The 25,996-nt window shown below is 38.1% G+C and overlaps 1 protein-coding gene across 1 annotated transcript in view; it reads right to left on the bottom strand.

The window, feature by feature from the left end:
- COL24A1 (collagen type XXIV alpha 1 chain) overlaps positions 1-23,513 on the bottom strand; it is a 390,296-nt gene extending 366,783 nt beyond the window's left edge. The window contains exons 1-3 of the mRNA XM_049618486.1: positions 23,326-23,513; positions 13,633-13,697; positions 599-1,950 (exon numbers count right to left, since the gene is read on the bottom strand). Of these exons, the coding sequence (XP_049474443.1) occupies positions 599-1,950; positions 13,633-13,697; positions 23,326-23,381 (1,473 nt within the window). The 5' untranslated portion in view covers positions 23,382-23,513. The remainder of the gene's footprint in view (positions 1-598; positions 1,951-13,632; positions 13,698-23,325) is intronic.
- Between the last annotated feature and the right edge of the window lie 2,483 nt (positions 23,514-25,996).

Below are 25,996 nucleotides of genomic sequence, written 5' to 3'. Positions count from 1 at the left end.
TATTAATCTGTAAATCTAAATTAACTATACCATTAAAGATGTAATGAAATATGTTACATTTAGAACAATAATGTAAGGTTTTGCTTTTTACCAGGCAGTGATTCACTACAAAATTATCTCTAAAGTAAATTTTACTATTTTAGTTCATTTGATATTATTTTGCTGAAAGAAGGGTTTAATGATTATCAACTAATTTAATTGATGTATTTAACGTGTTTTTCTTTAGTGTACTATAACTTTTATATCCTTCTCTTAACATGACTGTGTATAAGTCTATGGTTTTTCTATAAAGAATGCTAATCCAAATTTAGCAGTTGAATTCTTGGTTGAACTTCAACTGAACAAGAAAAACATATAGCTTACTCACCATTTTATCAGAATTAAGTAACCTTTCAGCCTGCCAATATAAACAACAAAAAATATAATATTTAAGCCAACACTGCATTCTGGCTGGATGCATTATAGTAACCGTAAATTCATCACTATAGCCAGGATACATGTCTGAAACAGATCTGATCTATTCTGTATTCTTCAGTCTAGTGATTTTTGATAAGTTAATGCATTAAGACAGATTTAAAAAACAACAACAACAACTTACGGGAGGTCCAGTGTCCCCTTTTGGCCCTCTCAGATTCTCCATTTCGAGCATTGTATTAAGATCCTCATAATAATAATAATAATCATAAAGGTCAGTCTCATAGCTATTTTCGATGGGATAGGTAGCATCAGGATCAATTTCACCTTCCTTCCTTAGGTCAAGGTGATTGTCCACAGATGGCTCATCTGTCACTCTGTATAAGGTTGTGTTTAAAATCTGTTGCAGTTCCGTTAGTTCATTAGTGTGTAGATTTGCTGTGATAGCCTTCTTGAGATTAGTAATTGTTTCTTGTTTTATATGTGGAAGAATAGATGATATCTTCTTAAATGGTGACAGACCAGTTAGTTTATCATTATGTTGTGTGACATTGTCGGATACATTTGAAAAAGAACTAAATTTCTCCTTGCTATTTGTTTTCGCCTTTTTGAGATGATGGGTCATTGACAGACTTAAATTTGTCTGAGTATGTTCCTCATTGATCATTTCTTTGTCTTGAATTCCATGGTTTACAAGATCCACAGCAGAAACATTCCTTGAATGAAGAGAAATGAATTGAGATTTTGATATTTGGTGTTCTTGTTGCTTATGGACTGTTGCAGAATCATTATTTATGATATTTGGAATGTTTTTGCCTTTGGTAAATGTGTCCTCAGACAGCACTTTTTCACCAAATTGTTTGGGCAAGGGAGAGTTTTCCAGTATCTCAGCTGGTACGATGGTTGTATGAAGATGGTTTGTCTCAGGGTGACAACGATGTTTCACATATCTACAATAGTTTGCAGATGCTTCTGCAGAAGGAATAATATCCAACTGACATACTATTCCTTCAAAATGGACAGAATTATTATTCATACTTCCTAGTGTAAACACACTGTTAGAATCAAAAGTCTGGACTTCCAAAAGAGTCTCTCTGCTAAAATATTTCTTTCCACACTCAACAGACATTGAAACAACTTGGTTTCTAATAGTAATGGCAAAGAAGTGCCATCGCTCATCATGAACACTGTAGTTGAAAAACACAGACTGCTTTCCTCCAAGGTATACTACTAATTTTTTAGGTAATAATTGCACTCCTAATTGCAGTCTATTTTTATTTCTAATGCTGAAGAGAAATGCATTGTTTACTCTATGTGACTGTAACCCAATTAATATTGTAAATGGGTGTTCTAAGTTGAATGGTAAAATTTTCATGAGAGGTGACTCAATATAAGCATCATTTGTTAAAATGACACCTGATTCTGTTAAATGGACCCCCTGAGGTAATGGTGTAGATGATGATGGTACAGCAGTCACTGATGATGAGTGTCTTACATCTTTGTCTCCAAGGCCTAGTTGATGAAGAATATCTATGCCTGGAAATTAAAAACAGAGAGAGAAAGAGAAAGAGAAAGAATCTTACTCTCATGCATTCAGGTGTTCATATGAATGTTTGAGTATGAGAAAATATTCCTTGTCTGTATCAACAGTAATCCCTAAAATAAGCATGCTCTATCAATTTCCAGTTCATGAGAAACATGGGGAGGAAGAGTAAAATGTTATACTCAGTAATTTGGAACACACACACACGTAAGCACATACTAATGCGTGCATACATGCACACACAAACACACACACACACACAACCTATATTCCTAAACCTAAAATTTAGTAAATGCTCTCTCATTTTTCTCAATCAATTGAGGAATCATATTTGTTACTCCAATGAATATTACTTCTTTAATTTGGAACTTAAAATTTTATGACTTCTAAGTTAAAGAGAAACTGGGGACACAGTTACAAAAAGAAATTTATAACTTGAAAACCACTGTACAAATTAAGTTCACATAATCTTTTAAACTATAATTTTTCAGGTTTTTTTCCCTGATAGCCTTCTGGAAATTTACAAGTTACGCAAGAGTTCTCCCTGTGCCTGATACTGTAAGGGTGTGCTACACATAAAGTATCCAGTCACCCTGATATCTCCTGGACAAGCAAACTTAAATTCCTATTGTTGATGATTACCATACTTTTTCTTTCCCTTCCAAGTTTCTCTTGCTTCTGTTATTTTCTCAGTCCTCCAAGGTAATTTTTATCAAAGCAATTTTTAGACCCTTTCCAATATTTATTATATAATATGAAATACAGGTCGTATATAACATAAACTTTATATATAGGTTGTACATAATATAAACTTTATATAATAATGGCTTTTTTCTGGTTTATTTTTATTGCAATGTTACTAATAGTATACTGTTTATCTCCCCTTTCCAATTATAAACTCTTGGAAGACAGATTCTGTGTCTAATTAATTATTGGATATATACTATTCTTGCCTTGCAAATAGTTCTATAATTTCTAAATGAATGAATTTGCCCCACCAGGATCTTATCAGATGTCGCATTTCTTTCTATAGTCTTATAAAATTAAATATAATTTGTGAAGAATGATGAATCCTGTATTAGAGATATAGAACAGTTTAGTCAGGCACAGGATCATTATTATTTTGGGTGTTATAAATCTCCTACCTGTAACTTTGTATATATGTAATCATTTCTAACAAGAAATGTCAAAGAATATGAATTCATAACTGTGATAAGTGAGAAAAAAGCTTTTGTAGATTAGCCAAAAAAAATGTGAATTATCTTAGTTTTTCCTTTATAGGAAATTAGTAGATATTCGATAATTCATGTTTATTGCAAATAGCAAAAATAATAGCAAATATCACTCATGCATAACCTAGCAATACAATTAAAATGTTTTCTCACCAGAGAGCTTTATAAAATACTCAGGTGTTTTATTTTATGGTTATAACAACCATCATTTTATTTATAAAGCAGTCATAGTTTTATAATAGTTTCAAATGTTATAAATGTTTGTATCTAAAACAGTATGACAGTGTCTCTTAAACTTTTCCACCAAAACATTCCTAACATCAGTTTAGAATTATATGTGTCTCCAGGAATTTGGGAGGAATATTTTAAAGAGGCCCCATAAAAATAAAACAAAAAATCTTTGACTTCTCATGTTTTACAATTATAATTTAGGAAAAACTTTAATTTTTCTCTATAATATGGCTATATTTGTTTTAATATATAACATGAATAACCAGTGAAATCAATTAACTATCCCCATCCTCAATCTTCATTGAAAATTTATATTCCTGAAACAACTGTCTGCTTAGTCGGTGACTCTGAGTATTCTTGCACAATGGTTTCTGCCTCTAAGAAGGTGCATATCTCAATCTGAGAAGTAATCTATGTTAGAAACACTGCTCCTTTGAAAATCACGACACTTAAAGTGTATATAATCATATATTTTGTGAAAGTTATCATTATAATATGCCAAATAGGCTATCCTTACACAAAGGAAGTACCATATTTATGTGGCATGATATCAAGGGCTTCTTACCCAAAGAAATAACCCCTGCTATATACTGCCTCAAATTTCTGATTCCATTAAAGGAAATATCACTGGAAAGGATATTATTTGAAACCTGTATTATATATACATGTGTGTGTGTTTAATATTTCATATATTTTCCTCCAATTCTAATTTAGAGTTTTTATAACAAATAGCTGAGATTTTTAAAAAGTCAAAAGTGTTTGAGAATTTGCTATTCATAAGTTTCTTGTTATCAAACCATCTTTCCATTCCTGAAATAAAAGCTACTTGATGGTTATATGTTACTCTTTTGATACCTTGCTGGATTCTTGAAGAACAACGTATGTAGAATCATTACATCAATATTTACAAGTTAAGACTGGTCTGTTTTTTCTCATATTGTACTATCTTTATCAACTATAGTATTGATTCATTATTTTCTGTGACCTAATTTAAGTAGAATTTATTAGGCTAAGTTTTAAAAACAGAAAGTACAAATTAGACACCATTCTCTAATCACAATGCTAACAAGTTAGATTTTAATAACAAAATCAGAAAAAAAAAAAAACAAAACCTTTAACTGGAAAATTTAAAGATTTTCTCCTAAATCATTGGGGTCATTGGGAAAATACAAATAAAAATTACACAGTTTTTAGAAAAATAACAAAAATTAAAATACTACATACCAAAATCTATGGGATATAGCTTAAGAATTATATTTTAGATAGATTTGTATTTTTGTTCTGTTATCTTTAAAATGATAAAAATATAAAATGTCCCTAGTCCTCTTTATTTAGACATATCTATTATTTCTTTCCTATGGATAGTGTTTCCTTTTCCTTTTTTCTCCCTTCCTCCCGTTCTCTTACTATCAGAATTATCTTCCTAGTATTGACTTTTTTATTGTTAAATATCTTTATAGTACTTTTTATTTGATTTATCAGCTTTGGATAATATTAATTCCCAGCCAGCTTCTACATATGAGCCAATCAGCAAACTTAATACACATCCTGTCTTTTTTCCCTCTTCCCTTCCCATTTATCAGTGATTGGACCATTCCTACATTTGTATGGCCTTTATATTCAGTTCTGTTCCCAAATTTTCTTCTTATACAGCCAGTCTTTGTAATCGTTATCTCAGTTATTTCCTTTTTGATGAAGTTTATCCTCTATTAGTCTCCTCAAGAAGCGTTCATGGAAAATTTCCTGGATATTTGACTTTTTAGAATTGTTTGTTGGTAGCCTCATATCTCAAGTTTCACTGGATATAAAATTCTTTGCTGATACTTTCTTTGAATATCTTAGAGATATGATTCCACTGTCTATTGGTGTGGAATGTTAGGAAAGAAAAGTCTGAAGTCGGCTAATTTTCTCTCTCTAAATGACTCATTTTTTTTTAACCAACATGCCCCAAAGAGCTGTTCTTTATCTTTGAAGTAAAGTGCAGATTTTATTAGGATATGGCTTCATATTGACCATTCTGGATAAATGTTTCCAGGCATATAGATGCCCATTTGTTGTTTAGATTCAAGTTTAGTTGTTGTTGCTTGCTTCAGCAAAGTTTTCATGAATTACATCCTTGAATATTCTATTTTATAGTTTTGGTTTTCTTCTTCAAAAATTCCTATTATAATAATGTTTAATCTCCACTGCTGTCTTCTGTGTCTGTTATTCTTTGTAATCTCTTAAAATATGTTCTTTATCTTCAGTTCTGTTTGATTTTCTCACTTCTGTCTTTACCATGTTTCCTATAATGTCTAATCTCTCTTTGTGCTCCTTCCAATTTCATCTTGATTTATAAAATTGTTTTCCTACAACATCTTTTTCTGAGTTCTACAAGCTCACAATTCATATCCTTTTAATGTCTTGCCATCTCTTCCTTCTCCTGAGTTCTTATATTTCTGTTTTATGATCTTCCTTCATAGAGGTGATTTTTTTTATGTGTACATTCTCATTTTGCTCCTTTCTCCTATACCTTCCTTATTGTACCCTTCTATTTAGTCTGTTATAGTTATTTTTAGTTACTTATTATTTCATAGCCCAACAATTTATAGAAGGATGCTGGGGAGAAGACAGAGGGCCATGCCTTCCAAATCTCAAAACCCAAAGGGCTCTTTCAGCATTACCAGAGTTTCCTTCTCAAATGGCTTTTTGATATACCTAGCCTTTTTCTCTGAACCTTCTAGCAGAACTTCTATAGCCAGCCTAGCTGGCAACACTTTACTCTCCCTCCTCTCTATCCATTCTCATTGGTATATGCTTCAGAATGAATCCTTCACCTTAGGAAGTAGATTTGTGCATGTTTTGGGATCTGTCCCCACTGGCCATTTAGCTACTATGTGTGCTTCTTGACCCTGGGCAGCTTCTGTCCACCCCAGTTCCTGTAGCACTTGTTTCGTACAAGGGCTAAAGGTGAAATATTTCAGGGTATGCTCCTCATCTTTAGGAAGTGTGGTTATGCTGGCACTTAGATGCTTTTGTCAGCATATTTTGAGTTTGCAAATATTATCAGTCCCCTAGTTTTGCTGAAAATGGAGTTTTCAGGGTTATTATTTCATTAATTTTTTTATGATATCTAGAAATGGAAGTAAGAAGATAATTTCTCATTGTTTCAAGTTTATACACTTCAAGTATATACCTATTTCACAGATGAAGAATCTGAGGCCCAGAAAGATTGAATAACCTGGTCAACATCACACAGCTGATAAATAGTAGAAATGGATATGAGTCCAGTCAGTGTAGCTTCAAAGTCTCTAATCTTTGCCTCATCACACTGCCTTACAGGCAATGTGTTCTCCACATCACCTCATATTTCCTTTGGCAAGCCTCAGGAATTAATCATTATTCCCACAGAATCTCACAGTGGGGAATATTCTGTAAGTGGCCACCAGAGTTGGTATCTGAGTGCATTTCTAAATGCTAATCCAGTTTTTCACTTTCAAATCTTAGTGTGAATATGTTTAACAAATGCTTTGAGCAGATATTGATGGGAGAACAGAGGACTCTTAAGGATAAAAGGCACAGATGAGAGGGGGTGGGGAGAATAGGAGAAAGACTTCTGTCAGAGAACAGACTCTTCATTGTTAATTTAGGTCTGGCCCTTGATATCACCAAATTGCAATTTGGAGGTTAAATTTAGGTAATTGGTACCAGTGAATATAGCAAAACAAATAAACAAAAAACGTACTTGTCTATAATAAATTACTTGTTTCATGAGTGGCCCTAACCACATAATCAATCCAGTTTGAGTCATACAGGAAATCAGTTACTTTTTAAAGAATATTGATTACCAACCAGGCACTTTATTAAGTGCTTTGCATTTTTTTTCATTAAGAATTTTTTTAAATTTTAATTTATTTTTTTTATTTGAGTACAGTTGGCACACAACGTTCCATTAGTCTCCAGTGTTCAGCATAACGATTCAACAAGTCTGCATGTTATGCTGTGCTCACCATATGTGTAGGTACCATCTGTCACCATGCAGTGCTGTTACAATACCATTATATTCCTTATGCTGTGCCTTTCATCCCCATGACTTCTTTTCCATAACGGGAAGCCTGTACCTGCCACTCCCCTTCATCCGTTTTACCCATCCCCCCACCCCCCTTCCCTCTGGCAACTATCAATTTGTTCTCTATATTTATCAGTCTGATTCTGAGTTTAGTTTGTTTATTCATTTGTTTTTTGTTTTTAGATTCCACATGAGTGAAATCATATGGTATTTGTCTTTCTCAGTCTGACTTATTTCACTTGTGCTTTGCATTTTTTTAAGGAATAAAAATAACAGCAGCATTTATTAATTCTACATACCAAGCACTGGTCTCACAACTTTATTAAGCCACATAATTCTCACAATAGCCCTACGAGGTAGGTACTATTGTTAACTCTGACAGTTATAAAAACTAGGTCACAGAGAATTTAAATAACTTTCCCAAGGTCACCCAAGTAGGATATAGAGGCAGAATTTGAAAGCAGACAGTCCTCTGGACCCAAATTCTCAGCATGGCAACTTTAAGGAATGCATATGTCCTCTAACAGCAGAACTGATTCTCAAACAGAGAATAAATCATGGTGTCACCAAGACAACACTTTACTCTTTTTACTGTAAACACCAAGCCTAATGACTTCATCCAAAACATGATTTCAATAACCACACATGCTGACTCACAAACTTCTCTTCTGGACTTGCATATCCAATTGCCTACTGAATTTATGCAATAGAGATTAGATGTCCTGCAAGCACTTCTAACTCAACATATTTTCCCCCAAATCTGTTCCTCTTACTTTAGTGCCTCTCTCACTGAAGAGCCCCACTATCAAACCACTAGCCAGAGTAATATTTTTATAGTGTGAATTATATCATGCCACTCTCCTGAACAAAATCCTCCAATGGCTTCCCGTTGCAGTAAAAATACAATCCAAATCCTTTCCATGGTGTTATGAAACCTATGCCATCTACTCCCTTCTTACCTTTCTTGATCTCCTCTCTTTTCATTTCATCCCACCTTACTTAGTACCAGCCACACTGGTCTTTTCTTATTCCTTAAAACCACTAACCTCATTTTGAATTCGTGGTATTTGCACTTATTATTCTTTCTGTTTAGAATGCTCCAAACCTTTAGTTCATTCAGATCTAGGCTCAGATGTGACCTTTTCAAAGAGGTTTTCCCTGACAATAATATCTAAAAGATAAAATAGTCATCCATCTGGCCCCAGTGATTCTCCAACATCTTACTTACTATGCTTTATTTTTCCTTCACAGCACTAAAAATTTAGGGAGACATAATTAATAAATATATTATATATATATTATATATATATAAAATCATATATATCACATTTCATATGCATATACATTATATACCACACTATATATGTATACATGGTCCATGAGGGTAGTACTTCATCTTGTTTTACTGTTATATTCCAACATATAGAATAATGACTAAAACAAAGTGGGTCCAAAGTATTGTTTGAAAGAATGAAAGAATCAATCAACCATCTAACGCAGAAACCTGGCAATCACCACTGATACTTCCTTTCCACCCATTCTCCATAGCTATTTAGTCATCAAGTCCAATACAAGCCTTAGTTAAGCTCTCTTTACTCTTAGATTATCATATTAGGCTCCTAATAGATTTCTCTGCCTCTTGTAAGACACCCTTATCCAATCTGTCATCCACACTGCTGCCAGAAAAACCTTTCTAAAATACAGAACAAAATGAACATTTAGTTCATGACACTGCTTCCTATAACACCTCGGTGGTTCTCACAGCTTTTAGTACAAAACTCAAATTTCTTATTTCAACCCTCAGACTCTTAGTGATCTAATCCCTGCCTGCATTTCTAGTCTCGCATCTCATGCCTTCCTAACAAGCTTTCTTTTTTTTAATTTCTGCTACATGTCAAAGGTGATCAAACCTAAAAGATCAAAACAGGAAAGTTTAGAATGTAGGAAAAAAGGATCACTCTCAGCAAGGTAGTATACTAGAAATAAAAGGGAATCATTAAACAAGGAATGAAGTATCCATGGTCTTTCAGCCTTGTGGATGTCCTGTTTAAAAAACCTTTTTACCATTCTCCATCTCCTCAATCTTTCATTAAAGGATTATGGCTTCATTTTTTTTAATGTTTGTTTAGTTTTGAGAGAGCAGGGGAGGGGCAGAGAGAGAGGGAAACACAGAATCTGAAACAGGCTCTAAGCTTTAAGCTGGAAGCTCAGAGCCCAATGCGGGGCTTGAACTCATGAACTGCGAGATCATGACCTGAGCCAAAGTCTGATGCTTAACCGACTGAGCCATCCAGGCACACCCCTTCTTTTGTTAATGTTTTAGGACTTCATTTTAAAATAAGTTTCTCACTGGTATTCATATGAAATGGTGAGTCTGTGACACAGTTGATGAGGCTGAGTAGATTGGCACATTTAAGAATATCCTTATAACTGTGAGTGGTATGGTGGTTTTATTGCAAACTGTCAAGTTATACAAGTGAATCATTGGGACCCCCCATCTTGATTTCACTTTTTCAAGTCCTCCCACCCTTTCCACTATGGCACCCAAAGCCTATAGGCTACTTGTGCAGTAAAAAATTTAACCTTGCCCAAAGAACAGGCATGTTTGTTCTTCGCTCCTGGGAGGTACTCTCTTAAGCTCTTGAATATCTTGCCTGATAAAAATATTTTTGTTTATCTGAGGGTTATGGACCACATAAGATAGTCCCATAATGTGATTTATAGTAAGAGATTTGGTCATGTGGCTCAAGAGGGCCTGGAGACTGAGGTCAGCTACATGGTCAGTCCACCACGTCTACATGACGGTGCCCCAATAAAGACTCTGGACATAAGGGCTCAGGTGAGTTTCACTGGTTGGCAATATCCTGGGTATATTGTCACATGTCATTGCTGGGAAAGTTGACACTGACTCCTCTGAGAGAAGACAAACTGGAAGCTCCATATGAAGGACTTTCCTAGACCCTAACTCAAGTGTCACTTCCCTGGGTTGATTTTAATCTATATCCCTGGTGCAATAAACCATAACAGTGAGTATAACAGATTTCACTCGGTTCTATGAGTCTTCTAGAGCATTACTGAGACTGAAAGTCATCTTGAGGACCCTTAAACTTGCTGTTGGTGCAATGCCCCCTCACATATTTTTCCTTCGATGATATCTGCTCACTCCATGGCATTCTTCAATCTCAATTTTTTTTTAACCTTTCTTAAGTTTCTTGCCATATCAAGATGAATGTGTGTGTTTTTTTAAATCCCATTCTTTCAGATCCTTGCTAAGTATATCCCTGCATGCTAAATTTACTCTTTAAATTACCTCCTTTTTAAGCTTTCAGTATAATTTTGGTTTGTTGTTGTTTTGTTATATATTAATGACAAATACATCCTACTCAATTCTCTAATAAAATAAATAGAAAGAAAACACTAACACAAGAGAATTCCCAGAAAATGAAAGATGTTTCTACATTGAAAGGGCCTACTGAATGCCCAGCACATTAAGTTGAAAAAAGACCTGTACCAAGGCACATTATTGCAAAATTTCAAAACATCAAAGATAAACAGATGATCTGAAATATTTAAGAAAGAAAATAAAACGGTCACCTATAAAGAATTAGTATAAAAGATTTCTTGAACTGCAAGGCAGAAGGCAATGTCTTTAAAACAGAGAAAACTATTTACAGCCCAAAATTCTGTACCCACCCAGATTACCCTCATGCTCATGTGTGAAATAAACACATTTTTGGAATGTAATGTACACATTTTCAGGAGGCCACTGGATGATACACTACATTCAACTAAGGAAATGGATGATGAAAACGAAACACGAGTTCTAGGACACTGGATTTAACACAGATGCGAGGCATTAACTCTACAGGAAGCTTAGAGAATTACCAATCCACAGAAGAACAGGAGAATTTTAGCTCCTAGAAGGAATCATCCCCCACCTAAATCAAATGGTTGGAATATTTGGTATTTTTTTGGAAAATCTTTTTCAAAGAAGGTTTAAAATTCTTTTGGAGTATCTGAGAAGAATTAGTGATAGTGACAACTCCTGATTAAATGTTACATTATTGTGTCATGCCAATTTAACAAAAAATCTACTTTAGGAAAAAAGTACTTCTAAGTTTCTGATAACACACTACTGTTTTCATTTCATTTCATTTTTTCTTTAACTCAGAAGTATCCAATTTTTGGATGTTAAAGAGGTTTTAACAAGATTTTTCTTTTTATTAAGAACTCACAATAAAATGTTATGGTTATAGAGAGACTAAAAATTGTGAAGTACACCCTGAAATAAAGGAGCATTATTTTGTATTCTATAAATGAAATCTTAAGGTTGAAAGATATTTCTTTCATTGGTTCCGAATTTTTTTTAAAAATCTATTCAAAAATATTGTTTTCCTTATATCTTTCTTTGCCTCAGTTTTTAATATCTTGATAATGCTACCTTTTGTAAAGTATTAAACTCATGACTCCAGCAGATGGCAATTATGAAGCAAGAAGATGTGTAGTAAAAAAAGAGTTTTTTGTTATTGTCAGAGATAGCCTAGATTCAAGTACTACTGCATGAGCCTGAGCAAGCCCCTTCTTTGAGCCTTAGTTTCTTTATCTATAATCTCTATCCTGCAGGTTCATTATGAAGATTAGAATAATGTATATAAGTGCCGGCAAAATATATACGTAACTAATAATGGCAATTTTCTTTCTTTCTGATCTTCTCTGTGGTCCTGGAGGCTTACTTGTAAAGAATTTGTAGACTTCACAATCAAAATACTTGAGTTCAAATCTTAGTTCTTCCATTTATTATCCTGTAACCCTTGGAGTCGTTACTTATTCTTCTTAACCTTATTTCCAGCAATTCTATCACAGGCATAATTACAAAAAACCCTGTGATGGGATAGTGGCGAATATATATTCTACAAGCATGGGATTGGTACATGATAAGTTCTCAGAAGGTTTAAGTAATAACAATGAACCAGAAGATATAGTTTCTCTCCTCTTCATGGTTAATTAAAGCAAAATAAAGTAACAGAAATGACTTGGTAAGAATAGCATTTCATGAAGTTATATGTGACATGTGACCTATTTTAACCATTTCCCCATAAAATAGAATTAGAAAATGCCTTCCAAGATACATTTTAATTCCTCTACATGCTACTTGGCCGAGAATACTTACCTACTTATCACTTTGGTCAATCAGATACAGCAGTGCCCCTTCCTTTGTGCAACCTCTTGCTACCTATACATATTTCCCTTTCTTGTCTCTTTCTTACTGATATTTAGTTGATTGAACAAATTGCCAAGTGGCTTGTTTAATTGGTCACTGAATTGAAATCTTGGTTTTGTAAGAATGAATAATTTGGCAGCCCTGCTAATGTAAGACAGAGGAGTAAAAAAAAAAATAATAATAATAATGGGGACATGGTGATGTCTGTAGTATGTCTGTAGATCCAGCATAGTTTCATAGTTTTTCTCTTTGACTTTGGCGTTTTAGTTTTTAACCTTTGACAAGACACTTGTTTTTACACTTTGAGGCCAGAGACACTATCTTACTTAAATTTCAATCGCTGGCAATTAAGATATTATGTGTCAAATACAAGATACTTTTTAAAATGTTGCTTAATAAATAAATTAGAGTATACACAGATTCCTGAAACTCTATCACCATACTACCAGAACAACTAGCTAGCAAGCAAAAAGAAAACATTGAATTATTTTCTAAACCTCTCCATTTAAATCATATCCCAAACCCACTGGTATGCAAATTTTATTTTGTTTCTTAATGATGTAAATCTAGATGGAACATTTAGTATATGCTTGTGTTGTTTCAAGAAGTGCAAAGGTAATTCAGTCACAGCTTACCACCCCCAAGAACTCCCACTTAAAATGAAGTCACAAGCAAAGCCTTTTCACTGTACACAACTTCCCTTTTATAGAGAGTTTGCTTAAAAATGTAAGCAATTTCACAGACGGAAGATCTGAGTAATTTCTTAAAGGTCATATTTCCCCCCAAAATTGGTTTCTTCACCCTTACATTCTCATTGTACTGGGTAGAATTTTTTATTGTTGCATGTTGAATTTAAGGTTACGACGATTTTACAGTCATATACTTTGCTGTTTGGAAGCAGAATTTTTATATAAGCAAATACGTAGCAAGGTAGCTTTCTTACCTTGTTCTTGTGCATGAACAGCACTGTCTGCCACACATAGCACAATAAAATGAAGAAGCAGTTTCCTAAAAACAAAGGGGGTGGATTTGAGAGGATATTTACAACCTATAAATCATATAAAATCCAAAATGAACTGTAGTGCATGATTAAGAAGTAAGCTATTATTTTAATTAACACAGTATTTTAATAGTCATATTGGTTAAGAGCAAGGGCTCCAAATTTAATTCCACCTTTGCCACTTACTGTATGACTCAGGAGTACTTTCTATTGCCTTGGTGTTTCTTCATCTGTTAGATCTATCTCATAAGGTTTTTGTAAATTAAAAATTTTCATGTAAAGCACACAAAACAGTACCTGGCACACAGGAAGCACTCCATAAATGTGAACAAGTATAAATAATATTATCAATTATTATTATCACATATTATGTCAAATTATCATACATGCAATTTTATACAAAGTAATATGTTTACACAAAGCCACATAACTTATAGTCACTTAACCACAGTGTTTACAAATTGATGGAAACAGTAATTTATTTTTGAGAATGAGACAAAGAGCAGAGGATGAGTAGAGGTGGGGCAGAGGGAGGGAAAGAGAGAGGGGGGAGGGAGGGAAAGAGGGAAAGAGGAAGAGAGAAAGAGAAAGAGAAAGAGAGAGAGAAAGAGAGAGAGAGTGATCTCTCTCATCTACTCATCTCACTCAAGTAGGCTCCACACCCAGTGCAGAGCTGGAAGCAGGGATAGATCTCATGACCATGAGATCAAGACCAGAGCTGAAATCAAGAGCTGCATGCTCAATCCACTGAGCCACCCATGTGCCCCAACAGTGATATGTTTAAATAAATGTTTATATGTAAAATCCTTTTGGTTATCATATTGAAGCCATTTGAATGTCACTTGCACTAAATTCATGATACTACATTCAGTTCTGAAAACAGCAATGGCCTGTAGATGTCAACATCAAACATTCTGATTTGCAGTAATTTTGAGCATTGTACTCAATCACCGCAGATCAAAATGTTCATTCATATTGATAGCTAAGAAAAAATATTTTGTGATTTTTTTTTTTAGTATAACCAAACTTTTGATAGATTTTGTTAAGGGGTCTTCATAATTGGCTATATCCACCACCCAAGTGAAATTCACAGAGATAAATTCAAAAAGGAATGATAAGCTTGCTGAAAACAGTATTTTATTACCCGATTCTGTTTTCTATTCTAAACCAGGGACTCCTCAAATGACATTTATGCAAAATGTAGTTCTGTAAGGAGTGATTACAAAGCCATCTGAAAATCACTTTTTCTTAAAAGTTCCTGGTATACTAAGAGCAGTTGGTACATTTCCTACTTATTACCAATAATAAATGTTTTTATCTTTATCAACTCATATAAGGAGCATGTTAACATAACAAAGATAATCTTTTACAAAGTGGGCCAACAATATATAATTGTACTATTCTCTTTGGTATAATGGAACTATCATTTGTATTAAAATGGTCTTAACCATATCTTAGTAAGTGAAAAATGTACAGTCTACGGTCATGCTCAGTACAGAGCACAGCTTTGATAAGACAGTTTTGATAGAATACTTAAAACTGTCGCCAACTCTATAAACTAATTAACTGAATAATTACAGAAATCTCAACTGATATGGGCAAATGGCTGAACCATAACATTTTAATGAAGCATATAACAGACTCTTATGTATGGTGTCATCCATGTAAAACAATGCTTAGTTTGCTAAAAGAACCCCCTGAGGAACTTGTGAAAAATGTAAATTCTGGGCTTGTCTCAGAGATTATGAATCATAAATTTGGAGTGAATCCTCAGTTTGGATACATTTTTAAGTAGGAGATTCTAATATAGATTGTGCGTATACCAAACTCTGAGAAAAAAAGAATTTAGAACATTTTCTATTTATAGTTACATTGTACTTAAAACACAAATATTATTTTGTTAAAATCACATATATCTAATTTTATGACACAACATTAGGTTATCCAACCCTTGTGTTTTGTTTTATCCTTTTCTCCTGTTCTAGATCAGTGGTTTCAAATTTTGCTATGCATCAGAATCACCTGAAGGGCTTGTTAAAGATTGCTGGGCTCCACCCAGAGAGCTTCTGACTCACTAGGTCTGGGGTGGGGGGTGAGAATTTGCATTTATAAAGAGTTCCTAGGCAATGCTGGTGCTGTATGTCTGGGGTTTACACTCTGAGGACCACTGTTCTGGAACAGATGATGTTCAAGAGATAATGAAAAGCCTGTTTGGGATCTGTTTTTTATCTTCACCGCACAGTGGAATCAGCTGGGGAGTTTTAAAAACTACTAATACTCGGGTCCTGCCCTCCCTACCTCCTGTCCCACAGATTCTGATTTTAATTTGTGTGTGGTACAGAGATTTTTAAACACTCCCCACCTGGTTCTACCGTGCAAACAAGTTGAGGACCTCTGTGTGAGATAAAAATGCTATCTCTAGGTTCTCCAGGATAGATCCCAGTGTGATCTAGACTTTGAGTAGAAAGAAGCTCTTTCCCTTTCAAATTTATATTTCAACAAAATAACTGACAGGATATATATCAGTGAGACTAAAAAGTAAGGATTAAAATCACCGAAGGAGAGTACATCAGAATTATGCTGTCTTAGCAGAAAATGGAATGTGAAAGGAAACACTCAGGCGCATCAGCTGTACTTCCCAAGGTAATCTGGCTCACTTAGAGTTTAGAAACAACCCAACGGGCACTTTTTCGTTCAGAGCAAGCTAACTAATGAAGAGTACAGCAACCGGCACTATTCATTTAGCAATTCAGCCAACTCATAGACTTCCCCAATGACCTCAGGGGAGAAAAATGAAAAATAAAGTTCTTTCTAGACATGCTAACAAGTCCATTCCTGGTGTAAGGCAGGAAAACCTGAACACATCAAACATCCCTTAGCCAGGTGATCTTAGGGGATTATGACAAATCAGTTGAGCCATACATTATGTAAGTGTACCTATGTATTAAAACTGATGACTAATAGAGAGGTAGAGATTGATGACTGAAATAGAGATTTTCTTTCTCTCTTTCTAAGTATGCCCCAAACTAACAGCCAACTAAGGAAGAACATATGGATATCCATATCCATAGCAATATGGATTCCATTATGCCTAACCACCACCCCCCACCCTCCCCTGAAGCTCCAGCCATATCGCATTATACTGTATTCCCTGGAGAGACCTTGTAAGTGTCTGAAATGCCCTCTCAGTCTTCACCTGTCAGAATCCTAAATATCATCAAAGCCTAATTTGAATAACATCTGCTCCGTGAAGTTTCCATCATCCCTAAAGAGGGCTGGATTCTGTACTCTTAATGCTATAATTGTAAATTTATTATATCCCATATATATTGTACCTTTTAGGATTAATTAGTAAGTAAATATCTGAACAAGCAACAAGTTTTCACCTTTTATCTATTTGTTACATGAAATTGACAATTAGTAAACATTTTTAAAAAGGAAAGGAGAAACAGTAACATCTCCCAATGAATGAGGAATTCAATTCTTCCCTATGGACCTAATTCTTTTAACACTTGAGAAAAGGAAAGTAAAATAAGGGTACTTTTAGTTGGTTGTCCAAAGAGAGAAAGAAGAGAAAAAAGAACTTAAAAATATCTGTTATGATAGGTTAAGTGGAAAGTCTTCCTCTTCTCCTTTTTTTCATTTTAACTGTTTTTCTCATCTTTGAAGTGGGAACACAGAGAAGACATCAAGCTTAATTGACACACTCAGTTAAAGAGCCAAACTCCATCACTGTATGAAATGGATGTCTAATAAATCCAAGCTTTCTGGAAAATGGTTGGGTTGGGCTTGTTTATTTCTTTGGTTTTGCCCTCCTCCCCCATGATATCACACTTACTATACATTCACTTAATTAAGAAAAAATACACATTTCCACATGAGCCGATAATAGAGTTCTCAGGGGCATCAGCTGTACTTTGTGCTTGTCCCATTGTACTATGCATGCATTTAGTGCTAAGTCTTGCTGGAGTCCTTGAATAAGTTAAAAATTAAACCCGTATTAAGCTGGAGAGAAAACCACATGGTTAATAAGAAAATAAAACTACACTGGAGTCAAAATACTAAACCTGCTTCTATTTGTAACTTATGCTGTGACCTTGGGTGGGTCATTTCAATTTCCCGAGTCTTGGCAACTTCTCTATTATGTGATGGTATAATATAAATTTCATATTTTACATTCCAAATATAAAACCTCAAAATCTCTGTGTGTGGTGGGCTCCTGTTAGTATACCAGCATTAGATGACAAAGATCAAATTATTTAGCAAGATATTCCATAAATCACCATATATAATAGACATGATATTTAACAAGTCTGGAAACGTCTTCCTACAGTTCCATGCAATACTCTCTTAATTATGTAACCTAAAATAGTCTACTAAGTTTGCTCATTTGTTCACATATTTACTTCAACAAAAACTCTAGTTGTTATATTAAATATGAATACTTTTCAAATATTTGAAGCATGTCTGTTTTTGTTCACTTTTCTGTATGTCTGGACTGTAAGTCACTAATATAAACTAACCAGAACATATACTCAGGCATTACACAAAAACAGACGGGATCTAAAAGAAGTCAACAATATGGTAACAGTCAATAAAAGTTCAGAAAATATAACCCATGATCTTAATATCTGAGGATTTCTAACAAAATATGAAATACTCTGTGTGTCTGGTCTGCTAGCCACATTTTCAGTGTGACAGAAGCCACAATCAAAACATAACCAGACATGTGAGAGGTAAAGGCCTGGAGGGGATCAGACAGGAAATAGATATCCAAAGACCATACTCAGAATATTTAAGGAACTAATATCCATCCCAGGCATCTTCCCTAAATAATTCTTAGAGCTATTCAACTTTCTCCTTTTCTGAAGGGTTTTAGTTACTTTAGGGGAATCCCAGGCATCTTTTTGTTTAGGCTGCCCATGAGACTCTCAGGTATTATGTCTTCAGGCTACTAAAGCTCATTCCTACATAGATTCAAGTTAGAATAGTAGGAAGGACTTGTGAAATCTCAGGAATAGGGAATTTGTTTTGTGAGTTGTTGATTTTAATTTAAACCAGTTGGAAAAGGCAAAATAATCTGAAAACCACTCACATGTGATATACATAGATAATTTCAACAATTTCCATTACACTACATTTACAAGTCAAAAACTTTGTTATGCGAACTTTACTTGTTGCAAAGATCCAGAAATAGTAAAATTTCTGTCCTTTATTCCTCAAATACCTGAAAATCATTTCTCATCCCAGCAGTGGGGATAAAGCTGGGTGATTCAGGGAGTAGTCACTAGCTTACATACAATGACTTTCTCAATCAGTTCAACTCAGTAGGTACTTGTATAACTAATGCAGTGTGAAGCATTAGAACTTTTGGTTAATTTCCAAGTGTAGAGGGAATTTATGAAGTACGGGGAAGATAAATGCCTAAGCACTTCAAGGGATCACAATGTCTAGGGTCCAATCAGTAGCAGGGAAGAAAAATACCTCAACTAGTCCGTCCTTGTAATACCAAAGAGATTGTTAAAATGATTGCTACCTAGCCTTAGTGAAGTTCCTGACACACAGCACTGTTAAATAAAGATTGTTAAATGAATGAGTCAATCTTCAGTTAGTAAGACTATCAGGTGGTCTTGAGTTTCAATAAACATACAACTTCTCTAGTGTCTTCTACATGCACACTGATTCCAAGACCAAGGAGTGAGGTCATCCTAACCTCCATATGTTTAGCTAAGAAAGTAACCTGGTTTAAAGGCCTGTCACAATCTGGTCTCTGGTCTCCAGATTCAGCTCTGGTCATTCCTTCTCAAGTATGTGTGCTTCAACCAACTTCATTTCTTCCAGGCCCTCAGATGAACTGTGCTGTCTCACCGTTCAGCCTTTTAATGTTCTGTCTGGAAAGTTCCATGCCTTTTCCAGTTAGGTCTCTGTGTGGATTTCATTTCCTTTGGTGAGCCTTTCTTTCCAGGATTACCCTTCCATATACACCCCACCTTCCCAGGACTGGTAGGTGTCCTCCTGCCTATACCTTTATCTCATTTTGTTATACTTGGTTGTTCATTTTCTTTTTCCAATACCAGATTGGGCACGTAGGGAGGACAGCAATTGTGTTTCTGTCTTGCTCCACCACTGTATCCCTTCTGCTTAGAACAATGCTGGGCACATAGCTGGAGCTCAGAAAACATTTGTTGAATATACGAGTGCATGATTGAGTGAATGAATGACAGAATAATGTTAGCCCTTTACGAGAATGAAAAGGAAATGGTCTTCACTTCTCATTCAGAGTTACAAGTTCTAAAATAAGTCACAGTTGCAAAGCATGGCAAGGAAAGTAGCACAGCTATTTTCACTCCCAGGATAAAATTTATTTTTCTCCTGTCACTTCACAGATTACCAAGCAGAATGTCTAAGCAACACTCAAAATTACTTTCCATAATTTACAATACCTGTCCTTGAGACATCAGTTTTATTTTAAACATCTACTTGATAGCAAAGATAACTTAGCAACTTTAAAGAATAGAATTTCATGCCAACTAGGAAATAGATGTTTATATTCAAAACTCCTCCCCGCCCCCCACCTTGGTTATGGAAACCCTGTGATTACAACAATAGTATCTAACCCTGACTTTTGGTTTTAATCTCCCTTTATTACTTCCACAAATTCACATTAAGCAACTCACCTAAAAGCAGGACCATGCGGGGCAGCTGGGTGGCTCAGTTGGTTAAGTGTCCAACTTGGGCTCAGGTGATGATCTCACAATTTGTGGGTTTGAGCCCCACATGGGGCTCTGTGCTGATAGCTCAGAGCCTGGAGCCTGCTTCAGATTCTGTGTCTCCCTCTCTCTACCCATCCCCCACTCATGCACTTGTGCCTGAGATCACTCTCTCTCTCTCTCTCAAAAATACATAAACATTAAAAAAAAAAAAAAGCAGCCCCATGAAACAAAGGATCCAGTTTTAAAACTGTAAATGTTTTTGGATGACTAATCAGAATTGTGATTTTTAAAAAACTGCTCCTGCTCTTACAAAAACTTCACCACAAGAGGATGGTGGAAAATTAAAACCTCAAGGATTTCATTAGAAACTCTAAGGTTTAATTCAGTGGCTTGACATTATCATCAGCTAATCAGCTGCTTCTGCCAAGTCCCCTCCCCTACAGGGTTGGTAGCAGTTTTTGTTTTTTCAAATTGAAGAACGCATAATTCTTTAAGGAAGTTGGATTTTTTTTTTTTTTTTTTTTTTTTTTTTTTTTTTTTTTTTTGAGAAACAGTTTTCTCAGATCAATCAGTAACTACCTTTTCCCTACTTGGCATGTGTATAGTTGGAGGTATAAGGGGCTACAATCTGATGTAACTTTGAATTACTTCTTTTTTTTTTTTAATTTTTTAAATGTTTTTATTTATTTTTGAAGGAGAGATAGAGACAGAGCATGAGTGGGGGAGGAACAGAGAGAGAGGGAGACACAGAATTCAAGCAGGCTCCAGGCTCTAATCTGTCAGCACAGAGCCGGATGCGGGGCTCAAACTCATGCAACTGTGAGATCATGACCTGAGCCGGAGTCGGATGCTCAACCGACTGAGCCACCCAGGCGCCCCTCTTTGAATTACTTCTTAATTGTCTGCAGCCCACCCTCACTGACAACTGTAGTGGAATAAGCTGGATGTCAAGGAAGCTGCAAGGTACCCCCTGGCAGAGAGGCCTTCTAGCCCCGTGTGTTCTCCCACAATCCTCTATCAACCAACCCAGCATCTCTCTGACAGGGTTCTTTTCCCATTCCACGTAGTCTAATTTTTCCTCAGTTCCTTGGTGTAATCCATTCTGTTTCGTTTCTCTGCCTCCCTCCCCCCAATCATCTGGACCCAATTTACAAACCCCAAACTGCCCAAAAATTTATGCAGGGCCTTTTCTGGGAGCGTCTGGAAGGGAAGCGTAAACCAGACAAGACAGAGGCCAGGAGAAGATCTGCTTTAATCCTCGAGATGGAGCAAAGCTACCAACCCCGCGGATGGCTGGGCAGCGACGCAGGTCTTACTCAGTGTCCAAGGGAAAGCCCTCCGGTTGGGAGCTGGCCGGGAGCGCAAGAAGGGCACAGGGATGAACGCGGAGGCGTCGGCCGGACAGGAGGTGGAGGGCCTCACCCAGCTTCTCCCGTTGGAGCCTCCCCTCGGGGACCTGAAGCTCATTCCACCATTCCACCCGCCCGTATCAGCAGGAAGATGCGAGTGGTCCCGCAGGATCCGCGGCGCCTGGAGCCTGGCTTTCCAAGCGGGTCCATGCTGAGGGGCTCTTCAGAAATGTGGCGGGAAACCTGCCTGGGAAGCTGGTGCGACCCACGTGAGCCGCCCTGGGGAAGGTGACCAGCATTGCCTGACCTCTTCTGGGACCGGGACCTCCCTGGTCGCGGGCACCTGGGCCCACGCCCAGCGTTGCGAGCCTTCCTCCCCACTGATTCGTCCGGCTGCGGGAGCGTGGGAAGGTGCGTCCTCGGTAGCACCGAAGCCCAGCCGCCCAGGCTCCAAGGGGTCAGAGGAGAGTGAGGGCGAGCCCCAGCCACGCACGGCTGCACGCGGCTGGGAAGCACATGTGCACACAAACACTGCCACAAGGCGGTCTTTCTCCGCGCCCCGCCTCCCTCCGCCTGCCCTCAGCGGGCACGGTCAGTTCTGCCCCCTGCCCACCTCCCACCTACTCTCCCAAGGGGCAGCTTGGGGGAGAGAACGACCACAGCCACTTTGGTCCCGCCCGCCCCGGGGCCAGAAACAAACTTGCATAACCCACTGACCTCTTCCCGGGGAAGCAGGGTAGCCAGCCCAGGCACGCACCCCCCTCCACTCTCTGATCCCAGTGAGGGAGTAGGAGCAGGTACCAGCGCCCAAAGAGGAGGTGGGGTGCCAGTCGGGGCCTGCGCTAACCCTCCGCGGGAGGAGCAGCCCCGCCCCCGCGTCCAGCCCCTTCCCCAGTGACAGGCCGGTGGAGCAGGACGCAGCCTCGGCCCCAGATGGGCAGCACGTGTGTTGGCTTCCTAACAACAAGAGGAGATTGCCTCTGAGTGCAGTCGCGCCCTGATGCCCGAGGTTTTGCCGGTACCCTCTCCCCAGCTCCGGCCCCCCTGCCCCATGTCTGTTCCCCGTGGTCCAGGCTGCGGCCACAGAGCCCAGAGGACCGCCAGCACCCCATCAATCCCCAGGCTGAACGCCGGAACAAGCACCGCGAGAAAGCAGAACCTCAGCCAGGGCCCTGAGAAAAGAAGGAAGGAGGGCGCGAGGGCGGCGGGAGCTGGAGCCCCGGCGGGCTTGCGAGCTCAGCTCGGGAGTCGCGGGAGTCGCGGGAGCCGCGGGAGCCGCGGGAGCCTCGGGAGCCTCTGCCGCCGGAACCGGGACGCGCGCCAGCGAGATTTTCCTTACCAGCCGCAGGACCTCTTTAGCATAAACTGAGAGATCCGCTGGCAGGAGGCTTCCTTTCAAACACGGCGTTTTACAAATTGAGGAGACAAGGGGAGGATGCCACGGCTGCTCGCCGGCTCCCAACTTTAAAAAGTGCCAAGGAGCGGGAGCACAGATCTCCGACCCGCCCAGTGGGTCCAGGGATTGGGGAGAGGGGTGAGTCTAGCCCTTGCATCCTGGCGATTGGGCTACTTACGTTTTTGCCGTGTGGGAGACCTTTCCACGCCTTGTCCTGTGGGCTCCTAAATGCATTTGTATGCATTTGTCCCTGCAGCGAAGCACTAACGGAAAACAGAAGGCAACTCCGAACTGCTAAGGGTGCAGGTACTGGCCATGAAAAAGGAAAAAAATAAAAACAAAAACTCACATGTAAACGATGCTCCAAAAACCTCAACAACAACAACAACCAGGGAGGAGGGAAATAGGAAGGGGGGGGGCAGAAATAGCACGCAAAGGGTAGATCTACGCGAGCTAGGCTTTCTAGTTCCCTAGCTCGGTAACGGACAAGCCCGGGGGGGAGCGCTCCTCTGGGAGGGCGGGCGAGAGGCGAGACCTCACTGGCAGGCGGCGGGGCGCCGGCAGCAGCTGGAGCTCGGCCGCGAGTGCAGCCCTCGAGTTCACTTGCGGTTCAAAGGCGACTCTGTGACTCCAGTGGAGCCCTCAGCTTTGGGCCTGGGAGGAGAGAAGGGTTGGGGGAGGGAAGGAGATGAAGGGGGTGAAGGGTGGGGGAAGTCCTTGGAAACAACCCGCGCCGGAACATTTGTCAGACAAGCTCACACACCCACTTCGGAGATCTAGTTGGTGCGAGGGGGCTGGCAGCAACTGCAGGCGCTCAGCTTTGACTGCCGCCGGCTGCTTCCCCTGGAAGAAGAGGAGCGCAGCAAATCCGGCCGGTGTTAAATTTCACCGCTCACTGACTTGCAATGACATCACCAAACACAGTGCACACCTCCCCCTCCGCCCCGCAACCTACCCCCGACCCGAGCCCGGCTCCCGCGCCCGGTCCGCAAGCCCCTGGGCCCGCAGCCGCCCCGGCCACGCCCCGACGCTCCAGCTTCCCACGCCATCCTCCCTCGTCGTCCCCGAAACTTGTAGGTGACTAGTATCCTTCCTTCGTCCTTTTTTTCCGGCAGTCCCCAGTTTGATGTTTTCCGCTTGCATGTCTCCCATCCCCAATTTTTCATCTCCGTCCTCTTCACACACACTGTCTGGAATTATACTCAGCGGGACCCTTCATTCTCCTCCGACTTTCTTGTGTTTTTGCAGTGATGCTTGTGGCCTAAGCCATATTATAAACGGACTGTGACGGTCTCCTTTCTATCTTTCCTCCCCTTCACTCTTGACTTTCAGTCTGCCCACTGTACTACAATTTCTGCTTTCTGCCCTCCTCCAGCTTATGAGCATGGATTAATGATTTGTGTTTATGCATCTAGAACAGGCTAAGAGACTACAGTCTTTCCAATTTGAATACCTTCTCCAATCTTTGTAACACATTTTTTTTTTAACATAAGCTTCAATCCCCTCACAGCCCTTTCACAGCCTGAGAGAGAAGTCTACCTTCCAAATTTTGGGGGGGAAATTAACTTTCTGATTTTATCATTTTATTAATAAGACTGGAAATTACAGGAGGCCAGGGATCTATTATCTTATTCATCACTGTATTTTCAGCACCTAAAATACTACTTAGCATGTCTGTTTAATGAGTGACTGCTGTATACCATTGAATATCATTTCTCCAACAAGTTTTCCTGGTCTATTCTGGGTGCCGTCCACAGCTAATGATCCCTCCACATGCTGAAAACCATCCCACACTACACACATATTATAAAAGTTAAAGAGAGCATATTGATGAATGGAAATGATTGATGCAACCCTTGCAATTTTAGGAATTTTCTTTCCAGGAAAAATTTGGGGAGTTTTTGTTTGTTTGTTTTTGTCCAGGAATACAGAATTTAATTCATCTTTCTTTCCCTCAATTTTTCAACTTTTTATTTTGAAATAATTTTAGCTTTACATAAAAGTTACAAAAATAGTACAGAGAGTTCCTGTATACCCTTCACCTAACTTCCTCTAATACTGATAACGTACATGCAGCAGTACAATGATCAAAACCAGGAAATTACCATTGATACAATGCCTTTAACTAATCTAGAGCTCTTATTCGAATTCTGTCAGTTTTCTAAGATCTCCTTTGTCTGGCCTAGTATCTAATTTAGGAGCCTATACTGAATGTAGTTAATTAATAAACAAAGAGATTAATTAAAACTGTTATATCTCCTTAGTCTCCTCCCATTTGTGGAAGTTCCTGTCTTGTTTTTCATGACTTGGACATTTTGAGGAGCACTGGTCAGTCATTTGGTGGAAGATCTCTCAATTTGGATTTGTGTGATATATTCTCATGATTAGATTCAGGTTATGTATTTTTGGCATAAATGCTATCTGAGTGATGTTGTCTCTTTCTCAGGGCATCATATTGGGTATATATAATGTTGATATATCTTATTACTAGTAATGCTAACTTTGATCACTTAGTTAAGGTGCGACCTGCCAGGTCTAACCACCGTAAAATCCCTCCTACCCCTTGATTTCTGTGACAAATAGCCACAGCTTTCTGGAATCCTTCTAGAAATCCAGGGCTGAGGGATGATAGTCATTCTTAAATAGCCTTAAACTACATTTTTTCTATTTTTGGATTGCTAGTCAACTAAAGAATGGTAATTTGGTTTGGTGGAAAGAATAGATAAGAATTAAGCAGTAATTCACCTAATCTCTCCATTTTCCCATCAATCATTAAGGATTAAAAACATTTTTTTTCTGTTCATAATGTTGAGTGCGGATATTTGAATGCCGTGTGAGTATTATTAAAA

The sequence above is a fragment of the Panthera uncia genome (genome assembly GCF_023721935.1).
Source record: "Panthera uncia isolate 11264 chromosome C1 unlocalized genomic scaffold, Puncia_PCG_1.0 HiC_scaffold_4, whole genome shotgun sequence".
Taxonomy (NCBI): Eukaryota; Metazoa; Chordata; class Mammalia; order Carnivora; family Felidae; genus Panthera; species Panthera uncia.
The sequence above is the reverse complement of the archived record's forward strand: the minus strand, read 5'-3'. Positions and strand labels throughout refer to the sequence as shown.